The sequence below is a fragment of the Acomys minous genome (assembly GCF_964271855.1).
Source record: "Acomys minous genome assembly, chromosome: 14".
Lineage (NCBI taxonomy): Eukaryota > Metazoa > Chordata > Mammalia > Rodentia > Muridae > Acomys > Acomys minous.
The window spans coordinates 65,200,527-65,222,935 of NC_140496.1; the positions used below are offsets into that span (position 1 = coordinate 65,200,527).

At 51.4% G+C, this 22,409-nt stretch overlaps 1 protein-coding gene and 1 long non-coding RNA gene across 4 annotated transcripts; one reads left to right on the forward strand and one right to left on the reverse strand.

Moving 5' to 3' along the window:
- Window positions 1-1,274: 1,274 nt before the first annotated feature.
- On the reverse strand, window positions 1,275-8,191 carry GPR61 (G protein-coupled receptor 61). Of its 3 annotated transcripts, none has more exons than XM_084757019.1 (2): window positions 7,949-8,191; window positions 1,275-5,029 (listed from the first exon to the last, which is right to left on the reverse strand). In XM_084757019.1, exon 2 carries the CDS (start codon window positions 4,477-4,479, stop codon window positions 3,130-3,132), a length of 1,350 nt encoding a protein of 449 aa, XP_084613145.1. In that variant the 5' UTR covers window positions 4,480-5,029; window positions 7,949-8,191; the 3' UTR covers window positions 1,275-3,129. The 3 variants fall into 3 exon arrangements, 1 of the variants encoding a protein (XP_084613145.1); XR_014774509.1 differs by lacking the exon at window positions 7,949-8,191 and having other exon boundaries at window positions 1,276-2,283; window positions 2,913-4,975; XR_014774510.1 differs by lacking the exon at window positions 7,949-8,191 and having other exon boundaries at window positions 1,278-2,283; window positions 2,751-4,975.
- LOC311583433 lies at window positions 4,329-7,711 on the forward strand. Its single transcript, XR_014774511.1, has 3 exons — window positions 4,329-4,466; window positions 4,973-5,110; window positions 5,226-7,711. It is a non-coding gene; the product is annotated as an uncharacterized lncRNA (long non-coding RNA).
- Window positions 8,192-22,409: the final 14,218 nt, after the last annotated feature.

The following is a 22,409-nucleotide window of genomic DNA, read 5'->3' on the forward strand; positions in this document are numbered from 1 at the left end:
CTCTCTAGGATCACCTGAAGATTTGTAAGTCATAACCCTGTGAGGGTAATCCTAAAATACCTTTACTGACAAATGGCCCCACGGTGACTCTTACCACCTGTTTTAGGAATGGGCACTTTTTGCAGCCGTTGAAACCTTTCCCTGGAATTTAGAACATGCTTCTCTTGTAGAAGCTAAGCTTAAAATTCAAATCCCCAACGGAAAGGTCTATACAGTGAAAATGAATCAATTAGAACATTTAATTAGGCGATGAACCTCAACCACTTCATAACACTTACCAATTCCAAGGCTGAAAAGTCCCCCACTCATTTCCGAATGACCATTAAAAAGAAAGAGGCTGTTTCTCCTTTATGGTCGCTTCTGGGGGTCAGGTGGGGAGGAAGGATTCAGAAGGCAAAGGGAAAGCGCAGCATTTATTGAGTACCTATTGCCAGCTATAGCTAGGTGCTTCTGTGTCTCAGGTCTACAACCCTGTGAGGTAGGTAATATTGATCCGCATTGTCACCAAGAAGGAAATAGGCTCAGAGAAATTGAGCAGCTTTCCCATGTCCACACAATAATTACATCTCCCTTCTTTGAACTGCCAGGCCTCTAGAAGGTATTGCTTGGGGACAACTGACAACAGAAAGCCTAAAGTTTTTACCTAGGGTGGCAGTCACCTCAATACCAAGATGGAGGCAAAAATAACTAACAGGATGATTGTCTCATCCTGTTCTGCCTCAGCACATAAGGGAGGTTTTGTCCAGGAGCGGCTGTCAAGAACTCAGGATTGTATATTGAACTTTACCAATCTGTCTCAGGGACTAGAAAATTCCTGGAAGGTGGTCATAGCAAAAGTTGTAGGGAAAGTTCTTTCTGTGATAAAAGGGAAAGTTTTACTTCCTTTATGATCTGTTCCTATGGCAGTGGGGTGGGGGTGGGGCATGGGGAAGCAACTTAACTAGTCAAGGACAGCAATACTTTAGTGTCAGGTTATTTCAGTATGAGTTAGAAATCTCCTTGCATTTAAAACTTCCTTTTATGTGAAGCAAGGGTTGGAGGGCAAAGTCAAAAAAATTAACAAAATGGCTACCAAGCAATGTTTAACACACACACACACACACACACACACACACACACACACACACACACACACACACACACACCCTAAGTACCTTTCCTGTTTTAACTGGGCACACAGTGCCATCTACTGGCAGTTTCCATGTCTACCAGTTGATTGGTGGATTGATAGTATATGGAAGTTTTTCCCTCCTATAGGAGGAGGGAGATTTCTCAGCATGAGTTTTATCTCTCAAAAGAAAGAGAAAAAGTCTTGAAGTTGAGAGGACTCTCATTGGCCATTGGCTGTGTATATTTTGTAAGGGATTTCCTCAGTGGACTAGGCAGTACACTAGAACACACAACCGACAGGAAGATAGAAACCTGGAAATTTACCTAATCCAAAAGCGGGAAAAGCTGTTTGTCCAGTTTTATTTAATTGGTTATTTTCTTCGCTAAAGAGTTTTGTTTACACACCTCACACTTGCCACAAGCTGCTGAGCGTCTCTATGTATCACGTCAGTGAATCCTCAGAAGGCGGAACCATGGATATGTTCTCCAGGCTGTACAACCTCATCACACCTAAATGCTCTGCAAAAATGCAGATGTCTGATCAAGTTAGACCTTGAACTCCTTGAAGGCAGAGACCGCACATCATCAGCGTGTGTCTCGGGGGATGCTGGCGTTGAACTGTTTATGAATTGAATAGAACTGGAGGAGTCGGTATTGATATATAATGTAACTTTTATCATAAAATTTATTAGTTGCTCAAAGGGGAAACTACTCCGCTCCAACCCACTTTCCCCCACTGATGGGCGATTCACCAGAAATGTGTTCAGATATAGACCACATCGACCTCTGCTTCTACCTTGACCCTTCAGTATCCAATCGAGGGAAGGGGAATGGACAGGACTCAGATAGGTAGCCTGTCCGGCTTTCAGTTACTCCCTATCCATTGAAAATTGCTGATACTAACCAACCAACATGGTCCCTACAGTCTTAATAGACAGCAAAGCCCAACTCTCCGCCCTCTCTCCAGCCTAGGGCCGCAGGCAGGAGACAGAGTGAAGTCTTTATCACAGAAGCTAATTTTGAGAGCAATGAATTGGGAGAGCGTGGAGGCATTTCATGGACAGTGGAAACCCCGCCCTTCCCGTGCCCGACCTTAGTCTCTTGTACCCGAGTGTCCAGGGGGGGGCTGGAAGTGGGTCACTGCCATGAGGAGAGAGATCAAGGAGGCCAGTCCTGGAAAGAAAAGATTGGCAGTATTATTGATCAGAGTAATTTACCTGGCCTTTCTGTATCCAGCCACATTACCAATTCAAAGACCACCCTCATCTCTTCGATGCCCAGTCACTCTAGTTACTCAAAAGACAGGGAGGAAAGAGGCATCCTTTTCCACACTTGTTTCTGCTGAGATCAGGACCCACACTTGATCTCTTGCATGCAGGAGCTGCAGAGCATTCTTCTGTCTTCTCCTACACTACCCTAATTACAGTTTTCCTTGCTGCTGGCCAAATTCAGGGAAGAGTTCACCCTACAGGCCTTCTCACTTTAAGAGAAATCTTAGACATTAAAAAAAATAAATTAAATTAAATTAAAAAGGATCTATGAACTCATGGAGACACTTGGCTAGTTTGTTGTTCTGTTTTGTTTTTCTGTTTTGTTTTTAACCTAGTAAGCAAACGAGAAGACGCGGGCCATTTTCTTACCTTGTTTCAGTGTATTACTCTGGACTATTACACTGGAAGGAAGTTAACCTCAATGGTCCCCAGAATAAGAGCGCCTAGCCTGCTGCTCCAGTGCCTACCCTTCAGAAGCTCCCCTGTTTCCTGAGGCATGAAAAGTTCACTGGCAGAAAGGCTTTACCTCACCTTTGTGACCCCTTTCTCTCATCACCGTACCCAGGTCCCCTCCCCCAATAGTCAAAGATCACAGCCAAGTCCAAGGCTTTTTGCCACACGGCCATCCTCTTGACTCTGGTCCCTGACCCAGGAAACGCCAAGCAAAAACGAAGTCCAGAGACCCCAGCCCAAACCCCAGGCAACTGGAAAAGGCGGTCCATGAGATCAGAAACCGGCCAACTGTCCATCATGACTCCAGCCTTGGTGAGGGGGCAGGACGGAGGTAGCTGTCCGACATGATGACGTCGCTTGTGAGTTGCTGTTCCAGGAACTCCGAGGTCTCCTCAGCAATCTGGCCTGGGATTCGAAAGTCAACAGCAGGTGGTGGCTCCTGCTTAGGACTGGGTAGGGGCCGGGAAACCCAGTTCTCAGAGGTCCCCTGGAGGAACTGCAGGAAATTCTCCTCAATGGAGCCCTCCCGACTAGGCAACCTCAACTCCTCCTCCGGGGCTGCCTTAAAGAAGCAGACAAACTGTTTGCTGAGCTCGCCCCGGATCTGACGGTTGAGACATCCGTAGAAAAAAGGGTTGGAGGTAAAGCAAAAGTAGCCGATCCAGGTCACCACGTTCTCCACTTGTCCTGTGGAAATGGGCTGAGCGCTCAGGGCAACGTAGAGATGGAAAGAGAAGTAGGGTAACCAACAGAGCAAGAACTGTCCCCCAACAGCCAGGAGAACCACTGCTGCCTTCCCACCCCCAAACGTCCGGTGTGGAGTGGTCTGGTGAGCCCCGGAGCTGGTGACCATAGTAGAGCGGCTACTGAGAGACTCGGAGCGTTGCCGGGGCGTCTCCATCCACGTGGGCAGCGGCCCGTGTTGCATGGCAGCCACGCGAGCCACTCGGAACATGCTGCAGTAGACCACAAAGATCAGGATCAAGGGGAGCAAGAAGTAAAGGACAGCAAAGACTACCACAAAAAGCTGGCAGTAGGCACTATGGCTCCATTGGAGAGAACAGCCTGGGTTAACACTGGGAGCTCCTTCCTCCCAGGCGACCCTTCCCAACACTGGCACAGAAGCCATGGCCAAGGCCTTGACCCACACGCCCACCAGCACGGAGGCCACCAGCCCCAGTGTCATGCGCACCTCGTAGCGCATGGGGTGGACCACGTAATAGTAGCGCTCCACGTTAATGGCGGACACGGAAAGGATGGCCAGGCTGACAAAGCAAATGCTCAGGAACAGGTAGAGGCGGCAGGCCACCTCCCCAAAAAGGGCATGGTCAAAGAGGGCGGAGCTGGAGAGCATGGCCAGCGGCATGAGGGTGAGGGCGGCCAGCAGGTCCACCAGACAGAGATGGAAGACAAAAACGAACTTGCGGAGGGCAGGTGTCTTGGCGATAACAGCCATCACAGCAGCGTTGCCAGCCACAGCCGTGAGGTCCAACAGGAGCATGAAGAAGAGGGCCACGGATTCTGAAGCCACGTCCCGCAGCCCCAACTCTGGGACCCCGCTGGCAGTAGAGGGACCTGGGGTTTGAAGGGACCTTCCCAAAGTGGACGAATTTCCTGATGACTGGGGGATGGGTGAGGACTCCATGGGGCCGAAAGAGGACACCCAGGGCACTTCCTGTCACGGGCCCATCCCCCATCCTACTCCACAACCCTGGGATGTCAGCCCAGGCCCAGGCTTCCCAATTTCGTTGGGGGCCTTCTGCTGGAGCCTATAGGGCAGGCTCTTGTCACCAGCCAGTCCAAGCTGGGCTCCTAGTGGACAGAGCGCCAGGACGGGCAGCTCTGAGCTCAGGAGCTCATGACCAGTTTGTGTCAGGAGGTAGCCCCAGGGCCAGCCCCAGCGATGGGAAGTAGCAATCACGTGAAGGGTGGATCCTCACATGCTCTAAGCCACCTTCCCAGTGGCCTCTGGCTCCTCTTTTCCCATTTCCTTTTCTAGTTCTCCGTGTTTTTCTTCCCCTTTGAGGACAACTCCTAAAGCTGTCTCCCTCCTCCGGGGGGCTTTGCTCTAGGACGGTGATCCGGCTTTAGGGTCGCTTGTGTAAATTTCCTGAGATGTCGTCAGCTTCTCCTTCCAGGTCTCGGCATTACTCATTCTACAACTCTTGTGGACTCCAGTTTCCTCATGAAGGCATCTGCAAAAGGAAGGCAGGACACCTATTTCATAACTGTTCGCTGGGTCCGCTCTGGGTGCAGTTCTACCACGAGTGGTCATGGTATACAGCACCCTCCACATGCCGGGCCCTGCCCTACGCATGCCGTGTCCATCAGCTCGTCTTCTTCCTCACATGATCCTATGAGACAGATGACACCGTCTCCATCTCTCCACAGGTAGACCGGCCTGCAGCCTGGAAAAGTTAGGGAGCACACCTAAGATCACACCGCTCAGGTGAGACCACCTCAAAGGAGTGTGGCTCCAAGGACGGCTCTTTTGCCATCTGTGCCATTCCATACAGGGAAGTTGCCTCAGATCAACCAGAATCTAGCAGGCTTTCAGTAAATCCTTGTTGGACTTGAACAGACCCTACTGATGTCTCCCACCGTCACCTAGAAAGGACAGCTGTACTTTAGTCCCTACTGACATCATCGCTCCCCAAATACAGGGCTGCCAGTTTGAGGATGTTGAGGCTGCAGTGAAGACCAAATGCCCAGCTGCTAGGAATGCCGCCTCATCTGCCCCTGAATTCCCATGGCCAGGGACACACAGCATTTGAAAACTGTCCCTCTCTGCCTTCTCTGTAGCTTCTCGGGGCCACAGTGTTCTGATGGGTGGAAGCGACTAACCTCCCACTCCCAGCTCCCCGTGTTGATGGACACTGCAGCTAACGAAGGATTGCTCGCCCCAGAGCTCTCTTGGTCCTGACCTCTTCCCACGATCACAGGACAAAGAGTGAGAGTCAATGCCCAATGTGAAAAGGATGAAGGTGTAGGGGCCAAGGTGGGGGACTGCAGTTACAGAATTAAGTACACAGAAAGCAGAGAAAACCAGACTAAATCAGCACCCCCATATCTCCTGATCAAGTGACAGGTCACATCTGTTTTGTGTGTCGTTACCCACGTTAAGTTTGCATATAATTGAAACAGATTGTCCCCAGTGTAATTAACACACACACACACACATACACACATCCCTCAATACAGTATGCTGAGTTACACAGGTTAGCGACAAGCCACAGACATGCCAAGTCTGATGGCCATTCTGTAGGCAAGTTAAACGTTTTCTGGGCCACACTTTCTACAACGTGACATGGAAGGGTTGGACTACAAGACCCTCAAGCTACTTCACTGCTCTGCAAGTTCCTGGGATGGGGACCACTTGGTGGTTGCTCCACTTAAAAACAACTCATCATTTCTATAGCCACAGTGAAGAGAACCACATAACTGCCAGAGTCCCGTGCCTCTCAAAGTTATTTCACAATCACCATAGGTTTGGGGTGTTACCATAACCCTTGCACTAACCCACTTCTAAGTGCCATGCATGCATTAGGTGTTCAGTGTCATTCTTTTTGCTTTGTTTTGTTTTGTTTTTTGAGACAGGGTTTCTCTGTGTAGCCTTGGCTGTCCTAAACTCACTTTGTAGACCAGGCTGGCCTTGAACTCACAGCGATCCGCCTGCCTCTGCCTCCCAAGTGCTGGGATTAAAGGTGTGTGCCACCACGCCCGGCTGAGTGCAATTCTTGTGAGTTGAATCAGACTCAAACTGACTAATTGATTCCTGGCCCCAGAGTACAAACTCCTGAAATATTCAGTCAGTTATCTGTGTGCCAGCCAGGGGAGTCTCTCCTGAGGAGGATAGCCCAGGCTCCTGAATTTGCGGCTTCCCTAACTTTGGACAACTGCCTAGAGATGTGCCTCTCTCCAGGGAGATGTCAGATTCTCATAAAACAGTCTACCAGGAAAAGAAAGAAAACCTAGAGGATACATCTTTATCCTTTCCTCTCTACATCCATTCTCCCTAGGAATGGGGCCTCAAAGATGTGGTACCCAAAAGAGGAAGAGTCCATTGTGTGTGGATGGACAGCAGGAGTCCAATCCAGTAAGGTACAGCTACAGTCCCTGACTGAGGGAAAACACACATGGCTTTCATGTGGACACACAGACATGGAGGGGCTGCTGTGCAGCTGTGATGGAACCTTAGGCAAGAAAAGCACTGGGTACTTTTCTTTCTTATAGTTCCACCCACCCCCAAGTCTTGTCAAATTCCAGGATTCTAGTTTACCTTGTCATAGACGGACCAAAATAGTTAGCTACTCTCCCATTGACGGAGGGTGGTGGAGGGGAGGGCCATGGTGTGACGGCTTCCTAGGGGGAAACCCAAGGAGGCTGACTCCACTCCCGGCTCATGGCATCACACCTTCTACCTCAATAGACACTTGCATCCTCTCACTGTGTTCTTCATCTCCTCCTCCTCCTCCTCATCTTCAAGACCTTTTAGTACCTGGGAGGCTTTATCACTCTAGGGTCTGAGGTCTGGCCTCTGACAGGGTCAGGAGACGGATATCCTCATTTCAGGATGTAGGATGTGCACACGTGCCTAGCCCAAGGCCACACATAGGTGCTTCTGGGATTCACATGTACCTGTGTCTCCCATGCAGAGCTTCTATGCCAAGGATCAAGCCTGGCCCTACCCTTCAGGCAAGAACAAGGCCCTCTCAGTCCAGGGGAGATTTTTCTCCCTAGCAGAGCTGCCCACGCCCAGGACTCAGATGCCCATCCTCCTGGAATGCCGAAGGGCCTATTCCTAGGATGTAGGGACCTATCTCTATGACACACAGCAAGGCAGACAGAGGATGCTGTCTGTTGCAGGATGTAGTTGCTCGGGCCATGAGGAGATGACCAACCTCCCATTTCTTGGCTCTAGAGATGCTCACAGGCCAACACTACCTTTGGGACACCTGGGAGCCCATCTTCTGACAGAGCTGCCCACCATAGGACAGGGTGGGCTGCCCCCTTGGAATGCCACCCTTCTGTAAGGTGAGGTGGCACTCACCACCAGGCCCTGGGTCTGCCTCTTCCCCCACGCCCCCATTCCTGGCCTAGTCGGCAACTCCTACCTTTGCTGAGCAGCTCCCAGCTCCTATATGATAGCTGCTCTCAGCTGATGCTTCTCCAAGGCTGCTGAAGCCTGAACCACTGCAGTAAGCGGAGAGAGGCAGCCAGCAGAGCAGGATGCTCAGAGAGCTTCTGGGTCCTAGTGGCCTCCTGCTTTCTCCCAGCCCCTTAAAGCCACTTCTGGAGCAGACAGCTGGGCCTCGGGGGCTCCCAGGCAGAGTGCCCAGGAAGCTCTGTTCCTCACATTTCTTTCAGGAATCTGGACGGTATCTATCTCAAGAGCTTCAAGGAGCCAGCTGATGGCAAGCAGGCAGGGGGAACCCTCCCCAGTCAGCCTGGTAAAGAAGAAGCGCTAGGCAGTTCATCGCTGAGTTACCTTGGGCGAGTCATTTTCATTTGGCCTTTGCTCCTTATCTGCTCAATAGGATTCGCAGGTAGATGATCCCCAAGGTTTCAGACAGCCTTATTGTTTATTGCATGGTTCTGTATGATACCAGAACCAAGGTGCTTCCGTTAGTACCCATAACTTCAGGATTAGACGTGGGAAAAGCCAAGGCTCCAGAGGCTGACATAGCCATCCGTGGTCCGACCCCTTCAGAAAGGGACCCATTTGTATAGCAGACAGATTAATGAGAAGCCCTATCTTGACCCTACACTTGTCCCCCACTCAAACCACATCGCTATTATTTGCTTAAACTATGTTTATTTGAAATAAAGTTCTGCAGGCTTACGGAGACAGGGGAATCTGATCCCTCCTGAACTACCTTCTGCGTGTCCATGTGCGCACCTCTGCTCCCTGACGGCAGAGGAGAAGATTCTCAGGAAGGCTCAGCTTGGTCTGCATGTGTAGGGCTGGACAGAGCTGGGAACATCACTCACAGAGTGGCAGCACTCTCTGACAATCGTTTAGAAGGGAGAACAGGGGTCTGGCCTCCTGCTAGCTATGAAGGACATTGCTAGTGACCGATACCAAGGATAGGTTCCCGTCACGGCAGCTTAAAATTTCCACAGAGCACACACGGGCTCAATCTTTTCTCTCTTTTAAGTTTGTCTTATGTGCACGGGTGTTTTGCCTGCATGTATGTACGTGCGCTGCCTGTGGTGTGCAGGGAGGTCAGAAGAGGGTAGGCATTGGATCGAGTTATGGAAGGAAGTGAGCTACCACGTGGGTGCTGGCACCAAACCTGCGTCCTCTGCAAGAGTCACAAGTGCTGAGCCAACTCTCCAGCCCCAAGATATTTATTCATTAAAAAAAAAAAAAAAGGTTTTCAAGACAGGATTTCTCTGTGTAACCTGGTACTTGCTCGTAGACCAGGCTGGCCTTGAACTCAGAGATCCACCTCTGCCTCCCTGAGTGCTGTAGTTAAAAGCACCACCATCTCCTGGCCAGTAGCCATATTCTTGGGGTGAAGACATTGCTTCACAGCCCCACTGGCAGAGCCAGGAGCCTGGACGGGGAATTTGGATCGGATCTGAGGCTGACACCAGAGCCTTGTGGGGAGTCTCCTGCATACCGAACAACAACTTCTGGCTCCAAAAGGGAACTCTAGGATTGTTTACTAGATCCAGACAAACAGCTATAAAACTAGTGACTTACCCAGGGGACTCAGAGAGGGGAGGACAGGCTGGCTGCTTTAGGCCCCAAACCAACAACCAAGAGAACCGACTAGCCTAAAGAGGGTGAGGAGTGACCTCTGTTTCCACCAGCCGCCCTCCCTGACTTCTCAATGACTAGCAGACTCTTGAAAGTCGGCATGTTCGGCCCTCACACCAGTGTTTAAGGCAGCAGTTACTCACCTCTGAGGATAAGAGGACACGAGGTGAAGTGACCGTCTCCAGACCAAATACAAGCCAGAGCCAATAGTCTGAGCCTTAGGCAGCGCTGTGAACAGCAAAGGCGCTGCGGCTAGCTCCTGACGTCTGCTCAGTGAACGTTCAGAGTAGCTACTGGCATCTCGCCTCAGCTTGAATCCATTCATTTATTTGGGATTTTTTTTTTTTTTTAGAGAGAGTATCTGGCAGTGTAGCCCAGGCTGACCCTGTATGTGTGATCTTCCTGCCTCAGCCGTCTAGATGTCAGGATCACAGGTCAGAGCCACCACACCCTCCAGCACAAGGGAGGAGGTGAGAAAACCAAGGGGGGAGGAAACTGGATCCAACCCCTCAAATCCTACCTGCAACCCTTGGTCCAGTGTGCACACCTGGGGGTTCTGTCCCCACAGGGTGAGGGAGACCCCCACTCCCCATAGTGCCATGCTCCCCTTGGTCTGGTGTGCACTGTTGGGAGCTCAGCTACAAGATGGGGGGAAGGCCCCCTCCCCACGTTGCCTGCCTCTTTTTGAGGGGTCAGGGGGAGTCCTGAGAACTGATTGCTCTTTCCTATGCTCCTCATGAGCCCCACGGGTTGCCATGCTACCCACCCTTTTCTGTCCAGGATGAAAGCTGAGCAGATTTACCCTTCATCTGTGTGTCCTTTACTCAGCAAAGTGGCTTTTCTGGATGCCCCTCCCCACCTCCCCCGAGGGCCTTCTCTGGTTAGTGGTACCTGCGTCTGCCTTCCCTGACCCTCTGTTTTCTGTCAAAACCCGATCTCAGGAAAGAGTTTATCAATCCGCTCACACCGGAGAGCAGCTGCATGTGACCTCTCTCTGAGGAATACTAACAGGAAACAAAGGGAAGGAGCAAATATTAGGGCAACGGCCAGGAGCAGGAGTGTCCCCGAGAGCTCATCATTTTGAGAGCTCATCGTTTTATGCCGAGTGTCTGTTAAGCCGCCAGTTCTCCTGTCTGGCCTCACCCCCAGCATTGTATCCTTTCTGTACCCATCTCCATCCACTGGTCACCCCGACACAGACACCCAAAGAGGGGGCTCTCGGCTGGGGCCTCTCCACTGTGCCTCAGGTCTCAGCTCTCCAGAGACCTGGAGCATCAGTACCAGAGATACCTGCTCCCCGAGGCATCCATCTGCCTCCTCCCCTGCCGCCATCTGAGAGGGCTGGGCTGAGGGGCTTGGAAGAAAGGCGAGGAAGGCAGAGGTGAGAGCCTTTCCATTCTTTTTGTTTCCCCCACAGTCTGGCCCACACCCCCTGCCAGGAGCCGAGATCCAACAGTATATTCAGCCTGCAGATGCCACTGGTCATGTGAGCCCATTGCTAGGTTACAGGGACCCAAAAATAAATCCTTCCCAACCAGATTAGAAACTGGGGGCCTCGGATGAACCAGGCTCCAAAGAGTGGCAGGAACATCCACAGTGAATGAACAGGCCTAGCCATGCTGGCTGCTTCCTTTCCAGCAGCCAGTCTCAAGCCTGGATCCCGCCCCCTTCTCCCTCCCTCCCCCTGCCCCCCCCACCGCCCCCCCCCCCAAAGGAAAACCGCAGACAGCTTCTGGTTCCATAAAACACAACGAACAGGTTTATGGACTGAGTGGCCATCTCAGTGGCAATCGGGATCAGCTCCAGCCACATTTCTCTATCGGGGGAGGGGGGGGCTCCCATCCGACACCCTCACCAGTCTGTCCCTCCAATGGGCCTCACCCCACACCAAAGCCCCATGCAAAGCTCCACTGACCCTTCACCTGGGACCCTAGGGGACAATGGGTACCAGTTGCTCTTTTCCAGCCAAAAAGCAGGCACAATGCCGGAGCTTTCATACAGGCTGTCCTCTGGGTCCGGTTCAGTATCTCCAAATACAGAAATGAAGGAGGCTCGGAGAGGCTCGGTGACTTCCTGCGCAGCCACAGTTGCTAGGGTTCAGTGTCACTTTGTTAAGGAACCGGGTGTGGAAGAGGACAGGAAGCACAGTAGAGGAAAAGGGAGAGAGGGTCACTCAAAACTCTTCCCTGGGGCTGGGCACGATGGCACACGCCTGTATTCCCAGTACTCGGGGAAGCAGAGGCAAGTGGATCTCCAAGACTTCGAGGCCAGCCTAGTACAAAGCAAGTCCATGACAGCCAAGACCACACAGAGAAACCCTGTCTTGAAAAACCAAAAACCCCAAATCCCCCAAAACAAAACTCTTCCCCAGGGTCTGTCCATGTGCCCCTACTTGCACTGAGTTGAGGAGCTGTCTCCACCTGCACAGTGTGTGCCTCCTCCAAGTGAGGTCACAACTTCCCTAGGACACATGTCACATGCAGAGCCCCACCTGCCCCTGCCCCTGCCCCTGCCTCTGCCCCTTCCCCTGCCTCTGCCCCTGCCCCTTCCCCTGCCCCTTCCCCTGCCCCTTCCCCTGCCTCTGCCTCTGCCCTGCCCCTTCCCCTACCTCTGCCCCTTCCCCTGCCCCTTCCCCTGCCCCTTCCCCTGCCCCTTCCCCTGCCTCTGCCTCTGCCCTGCCCCTTCCCCTACCTCTGCCCCTTCCCCTGCCCCTTCCCCTGCCCCTTCCCCTGCCCCTTCCCCTGCCCCTGCCTCTGCCCCTGCCCCTTCCCCTACCTCTGCCCCTTCCCCTGCCCCTTCCCCTGCCCCTTCCCCTGACCCTGACCCTGAGACCCTGACCCTGACCCTACCCCTGTGGCCATAGGCTATGGTCCTTTGTGGGATACTAGCTTTACCATTGAGGCCTGGGGAGCAAAATGGCAGAGCAAGAGTACCAGAGCTGAAAGTCCCTGAAGGCTGGGAGTCAAGCTCCAGTGTTACAGATGAATAGGCCCAGAGGGGAACATATTTGCCCCAGGCTGTACAGCTGGAGAGTGAAGGAAGGTCAAGCTGACCCCAAGCTTCTAGGTTCTAAACTCACCCACCCACCCACCCACCCTTTTATTTTTCTTTCTTTCTCTATCACTAAGGATGTGTAGATTTGGCTCAGGGCAACTTGGAGTCCTTCCCAACACCCTAGCACCCTTCCTCACTGTACAGGCCCCGGCTCCCCATTCTGCACACCCCTACCATCCCCTGCAGTCACAGAGCACCCCCTCCCCAAGAACCCAAACTGCAGGCTCCAATTTTCTCAATAACTATATGTTGCACCCCTATCTCTACAGGTACGAAGGCAAACCAGACCTTACCCTTTGCTGCACAGAGGGTGGGCCATAAACCACAAGGGTATGTCAAACTGCTGCGCAGAGCCAAAGGAAAAAAAGGAACAAACACAGACAGACAGACAGACAGACAGATAAAACCACTCCTTCATGAGGGACCAAGGAGGGCTTCATGGGGTGGTAGGAGCTCAAAAGGAGGGAGAAGAGTTGTATTCAATTTTTTCTAGAAATTGGAACTTTACCATTATTGGCCTGGAAGTGAGGTTCAGTTGGAGGGAAATTGCTCCAAGGCCTGGGTTCGATCCCTGCTACAGAGACGGCATAAACTGAGAATAGCAACATGCCTGGAATCCCAGCCCTGGGGAGGTGGAGGCAGGAGACTCAGAAGTTCAAGGTCCTCGTTAACTACAGAACAAGTTCTAGGCCAGTCTGTACAACATGAGAGTCTGTCTCCCAAGTTTGTGCTTGTTTGTTTTGAGACACAGTCTGTCACTGTGCACTGGGGCTGGCTGCTGGCTGGCCTAGCCAGTCAACCAGTGGGGATCTTACCTGTCTTTGCCTCCCAGGTGCTGAGATGACAAGTACACAGGCCAAGCCTGGATGCTTCTGTTTGACTTGCTTTCATTTTCTGAGACAGTGTCTCACTGCGTAGCTCTACATATGCTGGAATTCACTGTGCAGACCAGGCTGGCCTCTGGACACACAGAGAGCCACCTGCCTCTGCCTACCAAGTGTTGTGATTAAAGGTGTGCACCCTCACATTTAAAAAAAAAAAAAACAAAGATTCTGGGACTCAAACTCAGCCCCTTAATTCACTGCAAGCTTTTACCCACCTGAGCTATCCCCTTGACCTCAAGTCAGTCACACATAGTAACTGTATGTTTCACAAGACACAGTGTCAGATTTTGACAAGTGTATACAATCTGTTAATAGTTATATCAGAGTAATTAACAGCACTGCAGGCATTTATAATTTCTTTCTTTTAAATATCTACTTATTTTTATTTTATGTATATGAGTGGGGGTTGGGGGATTGGGTTTTGTTTTTTGTTTTTCTCTGAGGCAGGTTTTCTCTGTGTAGCCCTGGCTGTCCTGGAACTCACTCTTTTAGACCAGGCTGGCCTCGAACTCATAGATCTGCCTGTCTCTGCCTCCCAAGTGCTGGGATCACAAGTGTGCGCCACCACTGTCCTGCTGTATGTGAGTGTTTTGCCTGTGGTTATATGTGTGCACAGCATGCATACCTGGTGCCTCTGGAAGACAGAAGACAGCATCTGATCACCTGGAACTGGAGTTGAGGACAGCTGTGAGCCACCATGTGCATGCTGGGAGATGAACCCAGGTCCTCTGCCAGAACAATACAGGTCGTCTGTGAGAACAATTAAGTGCTCTTAACCAATGAGCCATCACTCCAGACTCCTTTTTAACTTCATGTGTATGGGTGTGGGGCCTGAATGTGCATGCAGTACCATCGGAGGCCAGAAGAGGGCGTCGGATCCACTAGGACCGGAGTTAAACAGACTGATACGAGCTGCCATGTGGGTGCCGGGAATTGAACCTAGGTCCTTTGAAAGAGCAGCCTGTGCTCTTTAACCTCTGAGCTATCTCTCCAAACCAACACCCATTTATCATTTGTTTGTGCTGAAACATTTAAGGCCCTCTCTAGGAGGTATTTTGTGTATGCTTTGTTTTGTGTTTGAGACAGGTCCTTATGTAGCTTTGGCTGACTTTGAACTCCCAATCTTTGTACCCTCAGCTTCCCAAGCAGTAGGACTGCAGTCATATGCCTCCATGCTCAGTCCTAGAAGCTATTCTGAAAGAGTCCTTGCTGTGCTATAGGAGACTACAAGCTACTTCCGGGAGGGATGTTAGCTGTGAGTAACGGGTGAAGTTGAGAGTTGAGGAGGAGTGGTTCAGGAGAAAGGCTTAGCAGATCCTGGAGAACGGTGACTCAAAAAAAAAAAAATCAGGGCTGGGCAGTGGTGGCACATGACTTTAAGCCCAGCACTCTGGAGGCAGAGGCAGGTGAATCTCTTTGAGTTCAAGGCCAGCCTGATCTACAGAGCAAATTCCACAACAGCCAGGGCTACAAAAAGAAGAAGAAGAAGAAGAAGAAGAAGAAGAAGAAGAAGAAGAAGAAGAAGAAGAAGAAGAAGAAGAAGAACAAGAAGAAGAAGAAGAAGAAGAAGAAGTAGAAGAAGAAGTCAGGCCCTGTGCACGCTGCCTTACTCTCTGCCTGGAGTTCATGTGCTTCGATCCTGTTGTGTCTATGGCTCCTTAGTGTCCTCTGGGTCTTACAACCTTTTCTGCCTCCTCTTTCTCGGGGCGCCCTGAGTCCTGAGAAGAGGGATTTGATGCAGACATCCTGTTTAGGGCTGAGTATGTCAAAGTCCCCCACTGTCTGCATGTTGTCTGGCTGCGTGTCTCTACGTTCGCTCCCGGGCAGCTTCTCTGAGTGCAGCCAGCTGGCATTAGGAGTCACTTTACTGCAGCATTCCTTGAACAGAACAGTAGTCTTTGGTTTTACCCTAGGCCTCTGCGTTATCTAGTCTCAGACTCATGGTCACCCAAGCATCACTGGGATAGCAATTGATAATCACTTGCAAATGAAACTTAGTTTTCTCCAGGGAGTCCACTAGGGAAACAAACTACTCTTAAAGGTAGGTAGGCTATATGGCCAGTACAAAACAAAGTCATCTGGCAGCAGCTTTGGAGGTTCCTTGCCTATAATGTCTTAGTCAGAGATTTTTTTTTAAATTTTTTTCTTCTTTAAATCCCCCTCACCTCTCTCCCTCCACCCCCCTCTCTCCCACCCCCATAGATCCTTTGCGTTTACTGTGGCTTTTTTGTTGTTGTTGTTTTTATGGGATTCCTGAGTGCGTGAACAAGTGGTTCTCTGCATGTATATCTGTTTCTTATGAGTTTTCTTGAGATCTTTTCCTTTAGTTTGCTTGTTTTGTCCTATTCTGCTGATTTTGTTTATGTTATATTATTTTTTATTTTGTTTTGTTTTCTAATGAGAGGCAGAATGAGCCTGGAACCAGATGAGGAGAGATGGGGACGAACCGTGAGGAGCGGAGAGAGGGGAAGTGGTAATCAGAACATATTGTAAGGGGGAAAATCCTATTTCAATAAAAGAAAAAAAAATATCAGGAGCCCAGAATGGAGGTATCCTCTTGTAATCGTAGCACTCAGGAGGCAGAGGCAGGAGGGTCATGCATTCAAGGTTAGCCTAAGCTACAAACCCACACTGCTGGGTCACTCAGGAACTTAAGTTTTATTCCTTCTCAAGTCTCTGAGGGGCATTGAAGACAAGATAGTATAGTTTTACAACCAAGCTTAGTTGGTTAGGGGATAAGATTGTCTTAGATTAAGTTAAAGAAGTTAAGCTATTAGAGTTGAGATAGGATAGATATTGAATCTCATTTGGAAATTTAGACCCAACAAGACAGGAAAGACACTTACTTCAAACGAGACGAATGCAGATGGTCAAGTCACTATGAATGTAACACGTATAGAACTCATTAGTCTCATGATTGTCACATGGTTCTCCCTGCTGTATGTAGTTTGTTTTATATATGCGTGCGCGCGCGCACACACACGTACACATGCGCACACACGTACACAAAGAAAAGGAGAGGCCAGGGAAGGGAGAAGGCAGGAAGGCAGGTGAAAAAGGAAAAAAAAAATCAGTCTTGAGTTGTCCACTTGACGGGAAAATAATTTGCACGTAGGAGAGAAGTGAGAATACAGAGGTGGCTCTGCAGGTCGCAGGGGGTCTTGTGAGCCTGGCTGCGAGGCCAGACGTGGAAATCAACACAGCTAAATAAATGCTGTGAGCAGGGAGCCGTGGGCCCATCGCCAGCAACTTCCGTGAGTCAATGGTTAAGTATTGCTGAACCTACACGATCCAGAGAAAAGGGGGCTGAGCTAGACGCTTGGCCTTTTCCTCGTGTTCTGGGACCAGAGAGGGGAGCGTAAAGTGTCTGTGTCATGAAGGAGCTAGGGACACGGGAACTGACGGAAAGGGAAGATCAGAGTGAACACACAGAGAGAAGGACGGGTCAGAGGGAGGAGACACGGAGTTAAGGAGCCTAGGTTTCTGGTGGGGCTTTCTGAACTTTGGCTCAGGCAACTGCTGTGCAAGCAGCCTGTCCTTCTTTGGGGAAGAGGTGAAAAAGGGGGTGGAGCTGCAACTGTATACCTGGAAACCACCGGGTTAGGTCCCTGATCTCACAGGAAGCTGCCCAGCCTGATCGGCAGGGATGTGCCACCCACCGCCCCTCCGTTGGTCATTCCAGCTTGGGAAACCCAAGTCAAGACTAACTTTAGCTTTGGCCTAAGAACAAAAAGCCTGGCTGGGCTTCCCACGGGGTCACCCCTATGCTCTGTCTCTGGGACAACTGTCCAGGTGTCTCATGTTTAGCCAAAGCCAGCCAGGCCCTAATGAGCCCCAGGGAAGCCTAATTCTTCCCTCTTCAGGCTGGCCACGGCTTCCTAGCTCTCTTCCCGGACTTCTGAATTGCCTAACAACGGAACCGCGCCTCACTTGCCTCACTCACCACACTGAGTCCTAGAAACGCTCAAAGGCTCCTTAAGGATAGAGACGGCTTATGAACGCCCCCTCAAAGGTGGGTGATAATAAGTGGAAAGTGGCATGTAGAATCTCTTACACACTGACCCGCAAGAGTAGCCCTGAGAGAGTCTATATCTGAGTCACACCAGGCTGGGTCTCTGGATGAGACTTTCAAGACAGGAACAGAGGACCCAGCGGCGATCGTTCAGGGTCCTTACCCTGCATTGGTAGATTTTAGCCACAAGAGGGCAGTGTTGGCCACAGAACTATGAAGAGTTACTGCAGCGTCTCTCCATACGCAGGTTTGCCAAACCCACACCCACTTTCTTTATCCTGGGGTCTTGTGGTCCTGTGGGCACCTTTTCACGCTGCTGCAGTCTCTCAGCTGTGAGCGCTGGACAGGAGGGACAGAGCTCCCAAGAGAAAAGGCTGTGAGGTGTATTTGATGAACTGAGGTCTCCACAGCAGGCCTGTGTGGACAAGGTAGGGGATCAGCTACACTTGCGGATCCTCTCCTAACTGCTCTAAGCCTCAGCTTTTAATGACTTAGGCCTGCTGACCACGAAGGCCCTTTCCCGTGTGTATTTTGTCTTGAGTCAGCAACTACGGTCTTTGGGTAGCTCCTGTCTCTATGGCCCTGACAGCTTCAGCTGCCCACTGCCTCCTCAGATGAGATAGAAAAGGAATGATTGAGCACTTTTTAAAAAATGTATTTATTATCATGTATGCAGTGCTCTATCTGCGTGTACATCTGCATGTCAGAAGAGGGCGTCAGATCACATTACAGATGGTTATGAGCCACCATATGGTTGCTGGGAATTGAACTCAGGACCACCGAAAGAACAGATAGTGCTCTTAATCTCTGAGCCACCTCTCCAGGCCCGAGTGAGCACTTTTGATCCCTCCAAATGGGTCGTTCTTCTTGGAATCACAGCCAGGCAGAAATCATGCCCAAGAGCCAGGGATGTGCCAAGAATTGCATGGCCATACACAATTGTGTCTGATTGGCTTGTGTTTGACAGTGCAAATGGTATACAGGCTGTGAATACATGCTCTTCAACACAGGCTACCCCTAAAAACCGCAGGGGTCATATTGAGCTGTGTTGGTGTACTTTTTATTATCTATTTTATTTTGTTTTCTTATACCTCTACCTCCCTTCCACCCCTCAACCCTAGGTAGGAGAGAAAGAAGGTTAGTGGGGAGAAAGGGCGTAGTTTTCCTTAGCTACTTCCTGGTGGTTAGGGTCATCCGTTCTTTGGGGCAATACCAATCTCAGTCATCAGGTTATCCAGCAGTCCAGCTAATCAGCAAACAGCAAATGCAACAGTAGCCTTCTTCCTCCTCCGACAGTCTCCTTGAAGCAATCCTCGAAGCCCTCTTTTCCTCTCTCTCTCTCTCTCTCTCTCTCTCTCTCTCTCTCTCTCTCTGGGCTCTGATAGTTATACCTTCTCGGAGTCCTCAAAATTAAACTATTTGCACCTGGCAAAGACCACAGCCCTCTTTGAGCTTTGTGAAACACTTGTCAGCTGTGGACAAACTAAAGCAGTCCCATATCCCACACTCGAGATTAAAACAAAAGCATATTTACATAACATAATTGAGGTTTGTTTGTTTGTTTTACTTGTTTTGTTTTCGGGGTTTTTTGTTTGTTCGTTTGTCTTGGTTTTTCGAGACAGTGTTTCTCTGTGTTAGCCTTGGCTGTCCTAGACTCACTTTGTAGACCAGGCTGACCTCGAACTCACAGCGATCTGCCTGCCTCTGCCTCCCGAGTGCTGGGATTAAAGGCATGCGCCACCATACTTGGCTTGGTCTTTAGTTTTTTGAGACAGGGGTTCTCTGTGTAGCCTTGGCTGTCCTGGACTTACTCTGTAGACCAGGCTGGCCTTGAAATCACAGTGATCTGCCTCCTCAAGTGCTGGGATTTCAGGTGTACTCCACTGAGCCTGGCCACAAAACTGAGTTTTTAGTTTGTTTTTTTTTTTTTAAGGAAACCAAAACCTGTGCTACAGAGTTGCTCTGAATTAGAGGCTACAGAAACTGTGGCCACTCCCCCCAACCCCCAGCCTTCTGGAAGACCTCTATAACTCCTTCTCTGCGCTTCTGAACCCTCATCCCACAGAGCACAGCTCACTGGCCTGCCCATCCCTCAAGCCAGCCCCTCCCACGCACCCCCAGTTCTTGCCTTGTGCCCTTCTGACCCCAACCATTCTTTCACTGGTCCTGAAATTACACACCAGGCCCCTGGATAGTCTCTGCGGCACCTCAGCTTCCCCGGTGGGGCCATCTGATCCGACACTTGGGGCTTGACCCTCCAAGGACAAGCTGTGGCCTGGGTCTACTCTGTCAGCTCCTGTTTCTTCCATTTCTTCTGAAGTGTCCCATTTTCTCACCTTTTCTGCCTCTCTTGTTTGGCTTTGTTTGTTTGTTTCGCTACTTTGCCATTCTCTCTCTCTTTCTCTCTCTCTCTCTCTCTCTCTCTCTCTCCCCACCCACCCCACCCTGCTGCCCCCATTTGCTCTCCGTATCCTGTTTGCAGCCTCTCCAAGTTCTAGGCCATGGGCCTCAGCACCCAATTTTACCCATCTTTGCCTGAATGTGCACCTTTCACTCCCTCTTCTGCAGGGATGTGCACCAAGGAGCTGATCCACACCACCTCCCTGGGTGAGGATATAAACAGCAGAGGGAGGCTGGGCCAGCAGCCAGACTTGCCTTTAGCCCCCTGACTTGGGCATCTGGGACCCGCGTCAGGGAGAGTCCTGGGCAGGGCCTCAGAGCTATGAGACTGGAGGGGATCAAGGTTGAAGACCATTGCACGGAGTGACTTCGGCAAGCACAGAATAGGATATGACAACAAGAAGGGGTGAACACACACACACACACACACACACACACACACACAGAGAGAGAGAGAGAGAGAGAGAGAGAGAGAGAGAGAGAGAGAGAGAGAGAGAGAGAGAGAGAGAGAGAGAGCGCTTGATTCTGTAGCCCTGACTTCTGCCTCTGGGGAAGGAACTCTGGGCCAGAAACCCTTTCAACGGCCACTGGGGGGCCTTGCCTACTTATTCCTCCGGGGCGCAGATGCAGGGGCCCAGGTGGCTGCCAGCAGAATGCAGCTGGGGACTGGAGTGGAAGCTGCGCCCTCAGGAAACAGGCCACACTTTCACCCCAGCCAGTTCCCGGCCTAATTAGAGACCGGAACGGCATTGATCGTCCCTGAGCTCATTATGTCACAGCTGGGGAACAGCTGGCCAGTCTTTTCCAGGCCATTAGCTGCGCCATGAAGTGGAGAAAAAGGCGGGGGTGCGGGGGGAGGCGGCGGGGGGGGGGGAGCAAGTAGGATCAATACCCTGTCTGTATGTGGGGAAAGCAGCTTGGTGGCTGCCTCCCCTGGCACTCTGGGCTGTGTTTCTCTCAAAGGCCGCCTCCTGCTCGCAAGCTTTGGGTTCGTGTGTGGCAACTCAACTCTGACAATCCGGGAGCCTGGAGAAAACAGATTCACTTTGGGGCCCAGTCCTGGCCGAGTTCTGGGGACCGCTCCAATCTTCTCGCCCAGGGCAGTGGGAGGGGAAAGGCTCATATTACCCACCCTGTCTCAAAGGGGACCTTAAAAGTTCAGGTCCCCTCCAGTCCTGCAGCAAGATGACACCCAAGGCAGCTGTTTCTCTTGGCCCCTGGCCACTTTAGTGTGCCCCTGGGCTCGTGGGCTCGGTTGGGTTTGGTTTCCTGTGGGATGGGGAAATGGCAGCTCTTCTGGTCCTCAGGGAGTAGGGGTGCTAGAAGCGGGGAGGGGGGAGCTGACGGTTCTCTCTAGTTCCCATCCCTGGCCTGAGGCTCAGCTGGGTGGCACCGGAGCCAAGTGTGTATGTCCCCAGACCCCAGAAGTCTGAGGGAGCCCAGTGCGGCTTAGTACACTGGCTCTTTCCCTTCAGAGCTTTAAAGTGTCAAACCTGCGAGCAACCTCTGAAATATCATGGGCTTCTCGCCCACTTGGTTGAATGAAAGAGATAAACTGTTAGACTTAAGCTTTGAGCTCGGTGGCAGCACCTGACTGATTCTTCTTCCGGGTGCTCCTTTTTGGCCCCACCCACCTCTTACAAGCATCCCACAGAGAGCTTTCCTGTAGCCCCCGAGGTCTCCCCAGCAGAGAGTGGGAGAGGAGGAGTGCATCTGTTAGCTCGTGTGCTCTTACTCGGCACCAGTCACCAGACCTCTCTCCCGGCCGGCCCCAGCAGCTGCACTGCCAGACAGTGATCCCGCCCCGCCCCTGCTGCACAGAGGCCAGGCAACCAACGCACAGCATCCTCTGCGCTCTGGACTCCCGTGCCGGCCCCTGCCGAACCAACAGAGAATGAGGCATAGACAGTGGTCTGAATTCTAGACTTGCACTCCATCTGGGTCCAGCCCCAGCCCTTAGAAACCAGCACTTGGCTCTAAGTAGAAGCACATGAAAGCAGAAGGGAACTCGGAATTTGTGTTACAGATGAGGAGGCTGCGTCCTAGCGAAGAGGCTTAGCTCAAGGACATCCACAGGTTGACTGGGAATCGGATTTCCCCACTCCACCCCGGGGACAGTGTTGATAGGATTCACCGCATGGCCTATCTCTGAGATCTCTAACAAACCAGAAAACACCCTCTACTCCTCATCCCCACGCTCAACTCCTGACTCCCCCCTACCCTCACCCTGACCCCCTCAGTCCACCCCCCCATTCCCTCACCCCCAACTCCCTCCTTCCACTACCGCCCCCCCCCCAGGGGGGGGGCTCTTAGAACAGTGAGGAGACCTTGGGCTGTCACTGGCAGTCACACCACCTCTGCCAGAGTCATCTATCAGATGAGCAGCAATAAAGGAAAAAGAAGTGACTGCCCAAGAGGCTTAACACAGACCACTGGGCTCCGCTCTGTCTGCTGGGGAG

Excerpts from the sequence above, each read along its gene's own strand:
- GPR61 (XM_084757019.1), bottom strand. The coding sequence starts at position 4,479 with ATGGAGTCCTCACCCATCCCCCAGTCATCAGGAAATTCGTCCACTTTG.